Genomic DNA, 12,998 nt, shown 5'->3' with positions numbered 1-12,998 from the left:
GCCACAGAAGAGGGCCCTTAGAGGCAGAGGAGGCAGGTGGGAAAGCTTCAGAGACGTGAGTTGGAAAGGAAAGACTGTCTGGAAGGTGAGGGGCCTGAAGGGATGATGTGCCAGTTCTGTGGGAACCAGGGTGGGCGTGTGTGTGTGTGTGTGTGTGTGTGTGTGTGTATGTTGTGTCTGTGTAGGGCTGAGGTCTCTACTACCAATACCAACTGTTGCCACAGGCTGGATGGCCAAGACAGCAGGGGCCATCTGGAGCCACGTGGGTCGGGGTGCCGATGGCTTCACACACTGCCACCGTTTGTGAATGTCAGCGGGTTGGGCCCTGGACACAGGGAGGTTGGGTTTCTGCAATCACCACCCTGGCCAGCGACTGCTGCGACTCCAGCAAGCGCCACATGCCTGCCTGTCACAGGATTGTCAGCGCCTGCCCCGGCGCTGAGAGCGGAGTGCTGGCTTCCCCAAACCGGACTCCACCAAGCTCACCGCCGCCGGGCCCTGCGTGCCCACCTGCTCTCCAAGACCCCAGCTTCCCTCTCAGCCTTGCTCTGTGGCCGCGCCCCCCGGCGCAGGCTGCCCCGTGTGTACACCTTTCTGACTCTCTTCCAGATATGCCTGCCTTTAATGAATGCTGCTTTGTTTGAAATAGGCCCCATTGTGCTCCCTTTGCCATGCTCAGGTTGGGGCTCTCCAAACGCTGGGGACTTTCAGCTGGGATGAAAGGCGCAGCTATCTCTGGATCTGGAACCCATCTTGCTCCTGCTATGTACTCACAACACTCAGCCTTTGTTTTACAGCATTTGTCTCCCTCTCTATCTGTTCAGGAATGAAGCGGCCACTGAGCCCCTCTCCCCCTGCTGAGAAGGAGCCCCCCATATCTGGAGCTGCGGAGTGCCCCCCTCAGCCCCCAGAACTGCCTAAGCCCAAGCGTGAGAAGAAACGGCCGTCGTACACGCTCTGTGACGTCTGCAACATCCAGCTGAACTCGGCGGCACAGGCCCAGGTGCACTGTGAGGGGCGGGCCCACCAGAGGCGGCTGCGGCAGCTCAGCCTGGGAAAGGCCCCCGCAGGGCCAGGTCAGTGCAGGGGGGCACTGTGCCTACAGATTGGGCTCTGGGCCCCTCTGAGGGCTGGGTCTGTGGCTTCTCTCTGTGGGGTCTTTGGGTCTGGGGTGCCTTCAATGAGTTTTAGCATCTGAAGTCCCCCAGATGCTGTCAATTTTTGTTTTGTTTTTTTGCATCTGGACAACCCTCTTGGATCTGAGGGTCTTTAGGCTGAAGCCTCCTCTGAGTTTTTACTGGTCTGGGGGGGGCCTCCCTGTGGGGTCTTTTGGGATCAGGACCCCAGGCTGGAGTCCCCTGGCAGGGACAGACTTTTGGACAAAGGCCTCACCTGCAGGGTATCCAGGATGCTTCTCTGGTCTCTGAAGGGCAGGGTTAGCAAGGTGCATGACACTCCAGCTGAGGGATGGACTAGGGAAGCCCCTCTTCCTTTGGCCACTGGACTCCTGGCCAGGATTTCTGCTTCTCCCCGGCTGGGATGACTTTGCAGAGGTTTGGCTGCAAGCATGAAGGGGCAGCTGGCTGATTTCTGGGGAAAACGGGTGAATGAATTTGTGAGGGTGATTCCGGCTGACAGGCACAGCGTGGCCATGGGGGAAACAAGGAGAAGCAGGCCCAGTGTGGGGAGGTGGGAAGGGTGGGAACCTCTGCCTGCTTCCTGGGGGCGGCCGCTGGGAACTTCGCTTGCAGCCCAGGTCGGGAGCTTTGCCAGAGGGCTACCCTCTGAACTCTCAGGAGGCTGCCTGCTCTTTGGGTGAATACTTGGGCACCCACTGTGTTCTCTGTATGAGCGCCTGGGGCCTGGAGACCAATCCGTTCCAGTCTCTCTCCTCAAACCCCTCCCCCTTCCGGCCAAGACTGAATCTGTCTTTGGGCTGAGACAGACACCCAACGAGCAGATAAATATTGTGGGTGCTTCGTGGGACGTAGCCCCAGGGATATGACGGGAAAGGTCAGGTATCCCCGGGGGCACCAGGAAAGGCCTCCTGAAGGAAGGGGAGCGTGCTGAGCTTGGAACAGGGAGAAGGGGAGAAGGGACATTGGAGGCAGAGGTCACTGCATTAGCAAAGCAGGGAATGCTCTGATGGCTGGTGCCAGCTCCTCCACCTGAGCGCTTGGGGACACCAAGGGTGTGAATCTGAGTAAGAGTGTATCTGATTGTATGATGTTTCTAGTGTGTGTGTGTGTGTGTGTGTGTGTGTGAGTCCAAAAGGCACTCATTAATTCATCAAGTACTTACAGACAACCCCCTAGGTCCACGCCATTGCTTGGAGGATTCGTATTCCCCACCCCCCCACCCCAGCTTTATTGAGATATTATTGACATATAATGTGTAAGTTTAAGGTGTACAATGTGGTGATTAGATACACATATATATTATAAGATATTTACCACAGTAAGTTAGTGAACACCTCCGTCCCCTCAGGTAACTATGATTTTGCACGTGTGTGCTGATAACAGTTAAGATCTACTCTCTTCGCGCCTTTCAGTCACATAATGCAGTATGGTTAATGCAGTCGCCATGCTGGGCCTTACATCGCAGACCGCATACCTTATTTATCTTATAGCTGGAAGTTTGTACCCTCTGACCAACGTCTCCAACTCCCCAGCCCCTGGCACCTGCCTTTCTACTCTGCTTCTATGAGTTTGACTTTTTTAGGTTCTGCAAATAAGTGAGAACATACAGTATTTATTTAGGGATCCACATTTTTTTTTATTGATTTTTTACAGAGAGGAAGGGAGAGAGATAGAGAGTTAGAAACATCGATGAGAGAGAAACATCGATCAGCCGCCTCCTGCACATCCCCCACCGGGGAAATGCCCGCAACCCAGGCACACGCCCCCGACCGGAATCGAACCCAGGCCCCCCCAGTCCGCAGGCCGACGCTCCATCCACTGAGCCAAACCGGCCTCGGCATGGGATCCACATTTTTAAAAGGCAGCATACCCTCCTGTTAGGACAGTGCTGTCTAGACAACCGCAGGTGCAGATGAGTTTGTCCAAGATGACAACAGGCTCCCGAGGGGTGGGTACCAGCGTCCGGGGAAGCTTCAGGGGAGTGACCTTGATGTTGGATCTTGGGGACAGAAAGGGAACCCAAAGCAGGGAGACAGACAGAGCAAATGCCCCGAGGCCTGAGGCCCTGGCCTTCCAGGAGCAGAGGCCATGCTGGGCACGCGGCGGGCATGGACATGGCGGGCATGGCTGCAGGTGAGCAGAAGCTGCCTTTGAGGTCCTCCCAGGCAGGCTGGACATTTGGCCTTTGAACTAAAGGTGATGGGTGTCGCCAAAGGTGTTGAGCAGGAGTGATTAGTATTTTTAGAGATCTCTGGAGAAGGGGAAGGGGAAGACTTGGGGTGCCGGAGAAAGAAGGGAGTGGGATGGAGGAAACAGATTCTGGGGCCTTTCCTGTAGCAGAACCATTAGGACTTGGTGACTGATGAGATGTGGGGGTCACGGGGGAGGGAGGTCCAAGGACGACTCCAGCTTAGGTGATGCTGTGATAGATAGTCCCATTATCAGAAAGGGGGGTGCTGAGAGGGAAGCAGGTCTGGGGGACAGTGTTGGATGGGGAGGGCTCAAGAACACTATCCTAAATCTACACAAGAATTTTATTCACAGAGGCTATCCTAACAGAGTAATCCTTCACTTTGCTCTATTCAACTGTCTTAAAATTCCCTGTTGTAAACCGCTACATTGCTTGATTAAGACAATGTTAAAATTTAAAAGAAAAAGAACATTGTCCTGCCCTGCTCCCCTCTAACACAGCCTGTTCAGGCCCTTCTTCTGGGCAGTGGAGCCTAAGCTATAAGCCAGCCATGGGCAAACTACGGCCCGAGGGCCGGATACGGCCCGTTTGAAATGAATAAAACTAAAAAAAAAAAAAGACTGTACCCTTTTATGTAATGATATTTACTTTGAATTTATATTAGTTCACACAAACAGTCCATCCATGCTTTTGTTCTGGCCCTCCGGTCCAGTTTAAGAACCCATTGTGGCCCTTGAGTCAAAAAGTTTGCCCACCCCTGCTATAAGCCCTCCCTTTTCCCTGCCCGCAGGTGGGGTGTGAGGATAAAAGACCACAGTGCCAGCCAGTGTGGCTCAGGAGTTGAGCGTCAACCTATGAACCAGGAGGTCACGGTTGGATTCCTGGTCAGGGCACATGCCCGGGTTGCGGGCTCGATCCCCAGTGCAGGGCGTGCAGGAGGCAGCCGATCAATGATTCTCCTCACTGATGTTTCTCTCTCTCTCTGAAATCAATAAAAATACATTTAAAAAGAAAAAAGACCACAGCACCAGATACCCATGGCCAGAGTCAGGCTGCTCAGAAGGGCAGGGACCCCCTTCACTTGGCTTCCCTTTTCCCATTGTCCTTATTGCTTGAGTTCTGGGTAGGTTTGTGTGTTGGGGGGCGGGGGGGGGGAGGGACCAGGAGACATGATGCCTCGTATTCTTCTCCAGATTATTACATGGGACCTGGTAAGCCACTGTCCCCCCAGCCATCCCCCCATCATCGCCTAGCCCTCCAGCGCCGTGTGGCCCTGTGCTGGCCCCCAGCATTGCCCGCTGAGTAGTGCTCAGTGCCTGTGCTCTGGGCATTCACAGGCTGGAGCCTTCACACTGAGAGAGAGAGCGGCATTGTGGGAGCACGGGGGAGTGACATAGGGCAGGCATGAAGGGTCCTCCGATTTCTGGGAGCCCTGGAAGTCTGGGGCTCCATTGGCCTGGTTATCTCAGAGCCTGCTCTGGGTCATGACCCCCCAGCATCCACTCCCACCCCCATCCCATGGATTTCTCCTGTCTCCTTGACTCTCTGAGAGTGGGGGTGGCGTGTGTGGGGGGGTGCTAGCTACTGCCCCTGAGGTTGGGGGTGAGGGGAAGTGCATAGGGACCTCAGGACTGGGCCAGAGCCCAGAGCCCGTAGGGTGTGGCCAATGGGGCAGCCTGGGAAGTGGAGAGAGCCACACCTACTTTCACGGAGGCTTGAGGGGCCTTAATGCACTGCTCTGTTCCTAGGCAGTCCTTGTTCCCTGGGAGGGTGAGAAAGGTGTGGGAGTGGGACCTCCAGGCATGCTCCCTGGAGCCGTCACTCTGATTAGGGGTCTGTGGGGCTGGCGGCTTGCAGAGTGACAGGCCGTCACAGGCAGTGAGGCGGGGACCCTCTCCTGCTCATGTCCTTGAGGCTGTCTGTGGGAGGGAGATATTGGGGTGGGGGGCGGGGAGACCTCTTCCCTCTTTGAGCTTCCTCAATGCCTGGGTCAGAGGCCTCCTCACTCATCCACACCCAGCTCCCAGCTCAGAGTGAGCCTGCCACACCTGGGAGAGGGCACGGGATGAGGAAACAGCAAGTACCCACATTTCTCCATCCGCCTCCTCCAGGAACTTCCCCAACTTTCCCAGCCCACCCTCCGCCCTCTCTGTCTCCCACACAGCAGGACCATTGATTCTTCAGGAATGAGTCTGTAGCCATCTTTCAACACGGCAGGTGTGGGCAGGAGGACCCCTGCCCCAATAAGGCTGAACTCAATGACCCTATTCTCTCTCTCTCTCTCTCTCTCTCTCTCTCTCTCTCTCTCACACACACACACACACACACACACACTCAGATGGTTCTTGAACATCTGCAGGGAAAAGGTTTGCTGGCTCAACCCTCCTAGTTCCAACCTCTCGTACGGATGTTGGGCCCCACAGGGCATGGGAGACACCTGGGCAAGCAGCTGTGACCTACCTCCTGCGCCAAGTGCAGCCTCTGCTTTGGAGCTGAACGGTTTACCAAGCACTTCCACACCCAACATGGCATGCCCCCCTTGCCCAGGCCCCGGGGAAAGATGATGACACTCAGTCCTCACGTCAGAAATTGGGATCCTGGAGCTCAGAGAGTTTCAGCAGCACACCCCTGGGTCACACAGCTGGGTCCCCATCCCAGGGTTTCCGACTCTGAACCCAATCTCACACACCCACTGCACTTGCTGCAGGGGCTGAGCCTTAATGTTTCAGGAAAGGGGAGGAGCGATGGCCCAGAGAAGGCAGGTCAGCTCCCAGGAGACATTCCTCACTGCTCAGGCCCCCTGGCCTCTCCTCTTGCTAAGTACCTTGGTGTCCTCACCTGAAAAGTGGGGAGATGCCAGCCATTTCCCACTCTGTCTAGGCTGGCTAGGGAGAGAGAGGGGACCCTTCCAAAGCCAATTGGTCCCCCCACCCATCTCTTGGCAGGACTGACCCAGCCATCCAATTCAGGGCCCTCACCCTTGTCCCCCATCACCCGTTGCAACATGACACCGGAGGGGAGAGAAGGGGGTTTGGGAAATGATTTAAGCTCTAGCTTACCGAAATGGCCAGGTGGGAGCGCAGGGTAGACACGAAGGGGGCAGGAAAGCAGAGATGGAGTCAAAACTATAGTGGATTTCAGGGCAAAGTTGGCTGCACCAGACATCCCTTGCCTTTGGGGGCGGAAGGGGTCAGAGGGGCCGGTGGAGGCTGTCCCTTGCCCTGCGCTCAGACCGCCCCAAGCTCCTGTTCTCATCAGTCCTTCCGTCTCCTTTCTGAGCCTTAGACTGCAGAAGCCTCTGGCTGCATTCTGAGCCCCAGAGATCAAAGACCTTGAGCTGGGTCATGCCTGAGTCACTGGCTTGATGAGCGCCTCACCCCCCACTCCCTGAAGATAGATTAATTTCAGTCCCATCAGGAGGCCCCGGAAGTCCTCCAGCCTGTCCCTCCACCTCTTCAGTCCCTCCCTGCCACCCATCCTGAGGCCTTTAGAGCCACTGTGCTCCCCCAAGGCCACTGAGTTCTTGCAGTCTAACCATCGCCTCCTGCTGCTGTTCTTACGGGGCAGGTGATGGAAGCGCCCCGCTCTCCCTGGATGGCCATCACATCCCCCTCTGCCAAGTGTGAACCTGACCATCAGCACCTCCCCCAGGGACCTCCAGGAAAGGCAAAGCCATCTGGGTGGAGAATCCGGGGCTTAGCACAGATCCCTGCCCCGGCAGGAGACAAAGGTCCCGTCTGTGTCTCTAGGTGGGTTAATTAGCTCTGGGCTTGAGTTTCCTTTTTTTCTCCCCACACCAGCAGGTCCTTCCCCCAGAGCCTCTTCCTAACAAACCTGTTTTCAGGAGCTGCTGCTGCCAACCCCTCCCCAGACCTTCCTTGCAGCTCAGGCACTGGCTGCTCCAGAGATTACAGGTTATTGTCTGGTGGAGACAGGATGCTGAGGGGGTGGGGGGCTAGCCCTGGGACCCAGGCTTGGAATGCAAGACGGGATCCAGCTGTGGGTTGGCTGTCTCCCCTCCCACACCCACCCACCCCCCTCCCAGCCAGCCTCCAGGTGCTCAGGTGAATAGAGACACAGTCTGTTTTCCTGAAGAGGAGGGAAGAAAGGGGCACGTGGAGGAGAGAAAAGACTGGGGGTGGCGTGGAGAGGGAAGAGTGAGGGCCGGGGAGAGGTGTCAGAAGTTCTAGCTGACCCGATGACCACCACCCCCTCCTGGCATTGCCCGGGAGCAGGTCCTGGACTGAGAGGGGCGAGCTCCCTTCCCCCACCCCCACCCCCACCCCCCACCCCCCACCCCCGCCACAGCCAACACGGGGACGAAGTGGCAGTACCTCTCTTAGCCTCAGTTTCCCCTTCAGCAAAGGAGCAAATTTAAGGGGATGGTGGGCTCACTGGGCAGGAGAAGTGGGCTCCTGAAGCAGCAAGCCCTGAGGCAAGTTTAGCAGCAAGAGCTTTGTGGGAGGCCGAGAGGGGCCACAGCACCTCCTTGCCTGGAGGTGTCCGCGGGCAGGGTCAGCGATTTGCTGCAGAGGCTCTAGGCCCGTGCTATCCGGATGCGGGAGTGGATGCTCCCTGCCACTCTCCCCTGTCCAGGGTCTCCGCATTTGGCCCCTCCCCTACCCTAAGGGAAGGAAGTGCCAGGTTCTTTCCACCCCTGGTTGGGATGGAGGAAACCAGGGACTAGGCAGCTTGATCCTGGCAAGGGGGAGCAGGGCCTGGTAACCACGGCTCTCCAGGCAGGAGCAGCAGTCCCTCCCTCGTGCCCTCCCCTCCTGTCCCTCGCATCCCCCACCCCCTTCCCTCTGTCACTCTCTGGCTGGGTTTCATTTGCTCCTCACTCTGCGCTCAGCGCTCAGCGGTGCCTCCGAAGCAGAGAATGCTCTTGGGTGAGTACGGAGGGCACAGGAGCCGGGTGCAGAGGGGGCCTGGAGACCAGGACAGGCCCCTTCCCTCCCCCAGCCCTATCCTTTTCCTGTGTTTGTTGGCTTCCAAAAGTTGTCTGTTAAGTCTCCCATAGCCAGTTGACTCTTGGTACATTTTCCTAGGTCCAGGGCTGGGCAAGGGAGCCCCCACTCTGGCTGGGAACAAAGGTGGGGGCAGGAGTGACAGGAAGCTTTGGGGAGCCACAGGCCACCCTGCAGGAGTGAAGTTGCCACAGTTGGGGCAGACATGCGCCCAGGAGCCTGCATCAAACCTTCCTTGTATCAAATCACACCTTCAACTGCCTGGAGCCTCCAAGCAGTGTTAGGGGAGGGGGTTATTACTGCAGCAGAGAAAGACAGACAGAGGGACACAGAGGGAGGCGGGCAGAAATCTAGGGTGCTCCTATCTGAGGTCCAGGCACTGCGCTGGGGTCAACACCAATGGCCCCCTTTCTCCCTGGTCTTCTGGCTCACCTCTCCACACTGGGGTTGTCTGGCACTCTTTGGGGGAGACAGCCATCACCTTTTAAGGGGGGCTTTGGGGAACCCCTTCCATGGGCTGGAGGCTGGGACAGAGTCCCTCTTGTGACTGGGCTTGGGGTCTTCCTCCAGCACGGGAAGGAGGGAGTCTGGAACATCACAACCTCCTGAATGCTGGCTCACCCCGAAGTGGATTGGGGGCCCTGGAGAATGTGGGGAGGACTTGGTGGGAGTAGGCAAGCAGGGGGTCTTGGTTCAACCTTCCATTCCCTGCCTGGACTCTCTCTCCCTCCTGGACTCCCTCTTTTTTTCTCAGAGTTTTGGTTTTATCTGTGATAGAAACAGCAGCTTGACTATTTGAGGTGTGTGTGTGCATGCCTGGGGTGGGGTGAGCCCTACCATCTGCCCCATGACCTGTGGGAGAAAGAGACCCTGGGTTTGGCTACAGGAGCTCGGGTGTATGTCAGATGCATCTCATTTTGTAAGCGGGGTGTGTGCACACACCTACCTCTGGGTGAACGTGTCTGTATCTGGGCCTTTGTGCATATGCGTCTCTGTGCCTGTGTGGGTGCTGCGTGCCTGTTGTTTTGAATCGTCTGTATGTGCCTTTCTAGGGTCTGTCCTTCGCGTGTCTGTTCCTCTGGGTATATGTGATCTGAGCGCATCTTTGTTGATCTTGCCTGTCTGTGTGTACGTGCACACTTACGCGTGGCCTCTGGCCAGCATGGGCATCTGTCTCTGCGTGGGTACCACCTCCGTATGTGAATGCATCCGTGTGCGCAGACAGTGTCATCCTGGGGAGATGCGTGTGCCTGTAGCCATCTGCGTGTGGGCCTGTGGACCTCATGCTGTATGTCCCCGTGCTCTTGTGTGTCTTTCCCGGTGATGGCAAAACAGCAGAATGTGGTTCCCCGGAGCCTCTCCCTTGGGTGGCAGCCAGGGTGACGTTATTTCATGAGCCCTCCGCTCTTCTTTCCCGCCCCAGCCTCAGTTGGACCCTGGGGGTGAGCTGTTCTCTACCACACAGTCTGATTTGTTCATGTTTGACCAGAGGGAAAACCTACCCTCTTGAGGAGCCAGCCAGTGAGTGGGTCGCAGATATGACGGGATGCTCTGAGACACGTAGCCAAGCAGCTGTTCTGCTGCCAAATGCCATCAGAGAAGACCCTCCACACCTGACCCTTTTGTGGGTACAGGATTTTAGACCTGGCAGGCTGGGCGGTGCCATCCTGGGGCAGGTGTGGGGGCTGGGGTGCCTCCCTTCAATAGTGTACCCACAAGCCAAGCAGTCAACGTGTGTGCGTGTGCCATGACTCATGCCTCATCGCAGCGGCCCTAGAGGCCAGGGTTCACAGTGAATGTCACAGGCAGACGTGGGTGGCACAGGGCAGCGCTGTGTGAGGGGTGCTGGGGGAAGTTCCCAACAGCCCCCAGAGAGGCCCTGACCTCAAATCTACCTGTGCCCTAGGCCTTGTGTGGGGGAGTAGTGGACCCAACTGTGAGGGGCTGAAAGGCATTTCGGGGTGACGTTGTACTGAGGGGAGACTGAGCCACCAAGTGCCCTGGCACCCCTTCTTCAAATGACCTCCACACCCAGCAACTCATCTGGTCCTCAGACCCGTCCTGCCCTTTCCTCCTTGCCTGGCTGCAGCTCCCACTTCATGGATGAGGAAACTGAGGCCGTTGGCTAAGTGTCCAGCCCAAGACCACTTCACTGTCAGCACAGCCCCACTGCAGGCCTCCAGACTCCAAGTCTGGGAGGGCTGGGGTGCCACACGCCCACATTTCTCCTGCAGGGACCCACAGCCTCTCTTCCCCGCTCCAGGGAACCCGCACAGGGGTGGGCCTCTGTGCGTCTGAGAGTTCCAGGAAGAGATCACTCCTTCCTCTCCTGACACACCCTGTCTGTCACCCCCATCACAGATCACTACAAATAACTCATTAGTGAGGGCATTCAGCTCCGGCTCAAAGGCCGCCTGAGGTTCCCACCTGGCCCGAAGACCAGAACCCCCGGGGTTCACTGCAGGACCTTCCAGCAGCAGGCACTGCCCCCCAGCCCCACCCATCCCACCCCCCATACTGCCTCTCCACGTCGACCTTTGTGAACTGCGCTGCACCTTTCACTTCCGGCGCTCTGCCAGTCCCACTGCCTGGGATGCCCTTCCCTGCCACATTTCCCCGACCCTGCTGTGAAAACCAACCGGACTGACTCTCGGGAAAATCGTGGGCTTCCTGCCTGCTCCTCCTTGATCCCGAAGCATCTGGCTCATAACTCCCCGAGCACTTGCCAGACTGTAGCCTCCATGCGGGGCGCTCCACCTGGTTTGGCTCTCCATCCGTGAGCTCTCACCTGGGAGCTCCGCCAGGAATCTACAGGTGCCTGTGAGGAGTGAGCGACTCCCGGGCCTCCCGCCCCGAGCATCCTTCCTGTGGTTTAACCTCAGTAGCTCCGGCTGCAGCGGCCGCAGCTGGGATGGATGAGGGTGACCCAGGGACACGTGCGTCCAGGGGACCGAGCGCGGGGCAGGTGGGCGCGGCCAGATGAGCCCGGGGTTGGGGGGCGGGGCGTCGCTACCACGCAGCTTGCGCCCCCCGGCCCTGCGCTGGCTGCTGGCGCCTCTTCGCCGTGGTTACCGCTAGTGGCTGCTGTCGCTTGGTGCAGCCCAGGGAGACCGCGGCCAGAGCGTCCACCCGCAAGATGGTGGCTCCCGCGGCTCCGTGAGTGTGTGCGGGCGGGGTGTGGGCGGGGGCCAGCGGGCAGGGCGTCTCCTCCCGAGCTGCCCGGCAGGGGGCGGGCAACAAGGGCCCGGGCCAGTGGGGGGATCGGTGCCTCGGATGACCCATCCGAGGGCTCCTCCCCCACCTGCCCCCCAGAAGTTCCCCAGCCCTCAGGGTCCCCACCCCAGGGAGACAGGCCGGGCATGCAGGGAGCTCTAGCCTCACTCAGGCTGCCAGGGGAGGGGTCCCCACCTCTCCTCTGCCTGGACCTTGGACTCTTAGTGGGGTCCTAAAAGGAGCCTGAGGAGGAGGTTTGGGACCACCATCCTGGGGCTGAATAAACCCTGTTTGAGGCTTATGTGCCCGGTGGAGTGGGGGTGGCAGGCCCGCAGGTTGTGCCTGCTCCCATCCTGCTGTCCAGGGTAGGAGAGGTGCCAGGGACCTGGGTCTGAGATGGGGCAGCCTCGGACCGCACCCCATCAGCCTGCTTCCCTCGGGCTGAAGTCGGGGGAATGGCAAAGGCTTTTGTCCATTTGTTTTGTTTTGTTTTTTGGGTGGCGCTGTCCCATCGAACTTTCTTGGGTGTTGTAAACAGTCTGTCTGGCTGGCTAATGCAATAGCCACTAGCCACATGTGGCTGTTGAGAATTTGAACTGTGGCTAGTGCGACTGTGGAACTGAATTTAATTTTTTGTTCACTTAGTTCTGATTCGTTTTTTACAGCCACGTTGGCTGTCGCGTCAGACAGTGCAGTTTCGGAATCTCCATCTTTCCATGCATCCTTCCTACCTACTCTTTTATCAGAAACCTCCTAGGTCTGACAGTCATTTTGTCCCCTCTGCAGGATGGGGCAGGAGAGCCAGTTTCTAGGTGCCTGGAAAGGATCGGACACACTTCCAGAAGGGTATCACCTTCGCCTGGCACCTCCTCCCCTTTCTAAGACCCTTTGGTGATGGGCTGGACAAGGTCACTGAATCATGGGATTCGGGGAGGAAAGGCTGTCAGAGGCAGATTTTTACCACCCAGCAGGTGCCCACGGGCCCACTCCACTGCTCATGCTGCCTGAGAGCTCATGCTTCCTTATTCATTCACTCCCCAAATTTTGCCAGGCACTGTTCCCTTCTCTGGGGTTCAGTCCGAGAGAGAGAATATACCAAAGAATAGACCTGCACAGAAATACGCATATTTGTCAACTGTGGGGAGTGCAGTAAAGGGAACAATCAGGGAATAGTGACAGACAAGGAGGGGACTTCCTAGGATCCGACAATTCAGAAGCCTCCTCTGAAGAGGGGACAGTTAAGCTAAGACCAGAGTGGAAGTGGAGGGTGGGACATTCTGGAAGAAAGCACCGCTTGTGTGCAGGCCCTGAGGATGGAATCTGGCACTCGGGAGGAACTAAGAAAAGGCAGGTATAGCTGGAAAGGGAGGGAAGGACAAGCGGCTGCCAGCATTTATTTGGCAGACCTGGAAAGGGATTCTGGCACTGACCCAGAGCAACAGGCTATAGTGGAGGGGTCTAAAAGCAGTGTTTTTAAGAGCCTCCTCC

General features: G+C 57.5%; 1 protein-coding gene across 2 annotated transcripts in view; it reads left to right on the top strand.

The window, feature by feature from the left end:
• Positions 1–826: 826 nt before the first annotated feature.
• The window catches only part of ZNF385C (zinc finger protein 385C), a gene marked incomplete at its 5' end in the record, with an annotated part of 28,674 nt that continues 16,502 nt past the window's right edge, over positions 827–12,998 (top strand). For both annotated transcript variants that reach the window (XM_081110286.1, XM_081110287.1), the window contains one exon: positions 827–1,076. In XM_081110286.1, coding sequence (XP_080966412.1) covers positions 827–1,076 — 250 coding nt within the window. The remainder of the gene's footprint in view (positions 1,077–12,998) is intronic.

Source organism: Myotis nattereri, assembly GCF_964212035.1.
Source record: "Myotis nattereri genome assembly, chromosome: 16".
Taxonomy (NCBI): Eukaryota; Metazoa; Chordata; class Mammalia; order Chiroptera; family Vespertilionidae; genus Myotis; species Myotis nattereri.
Note: the sequence above shows the minus strand (reverse complement) of the source record. Positions and strands in the feature narration are given on the sequence as shown.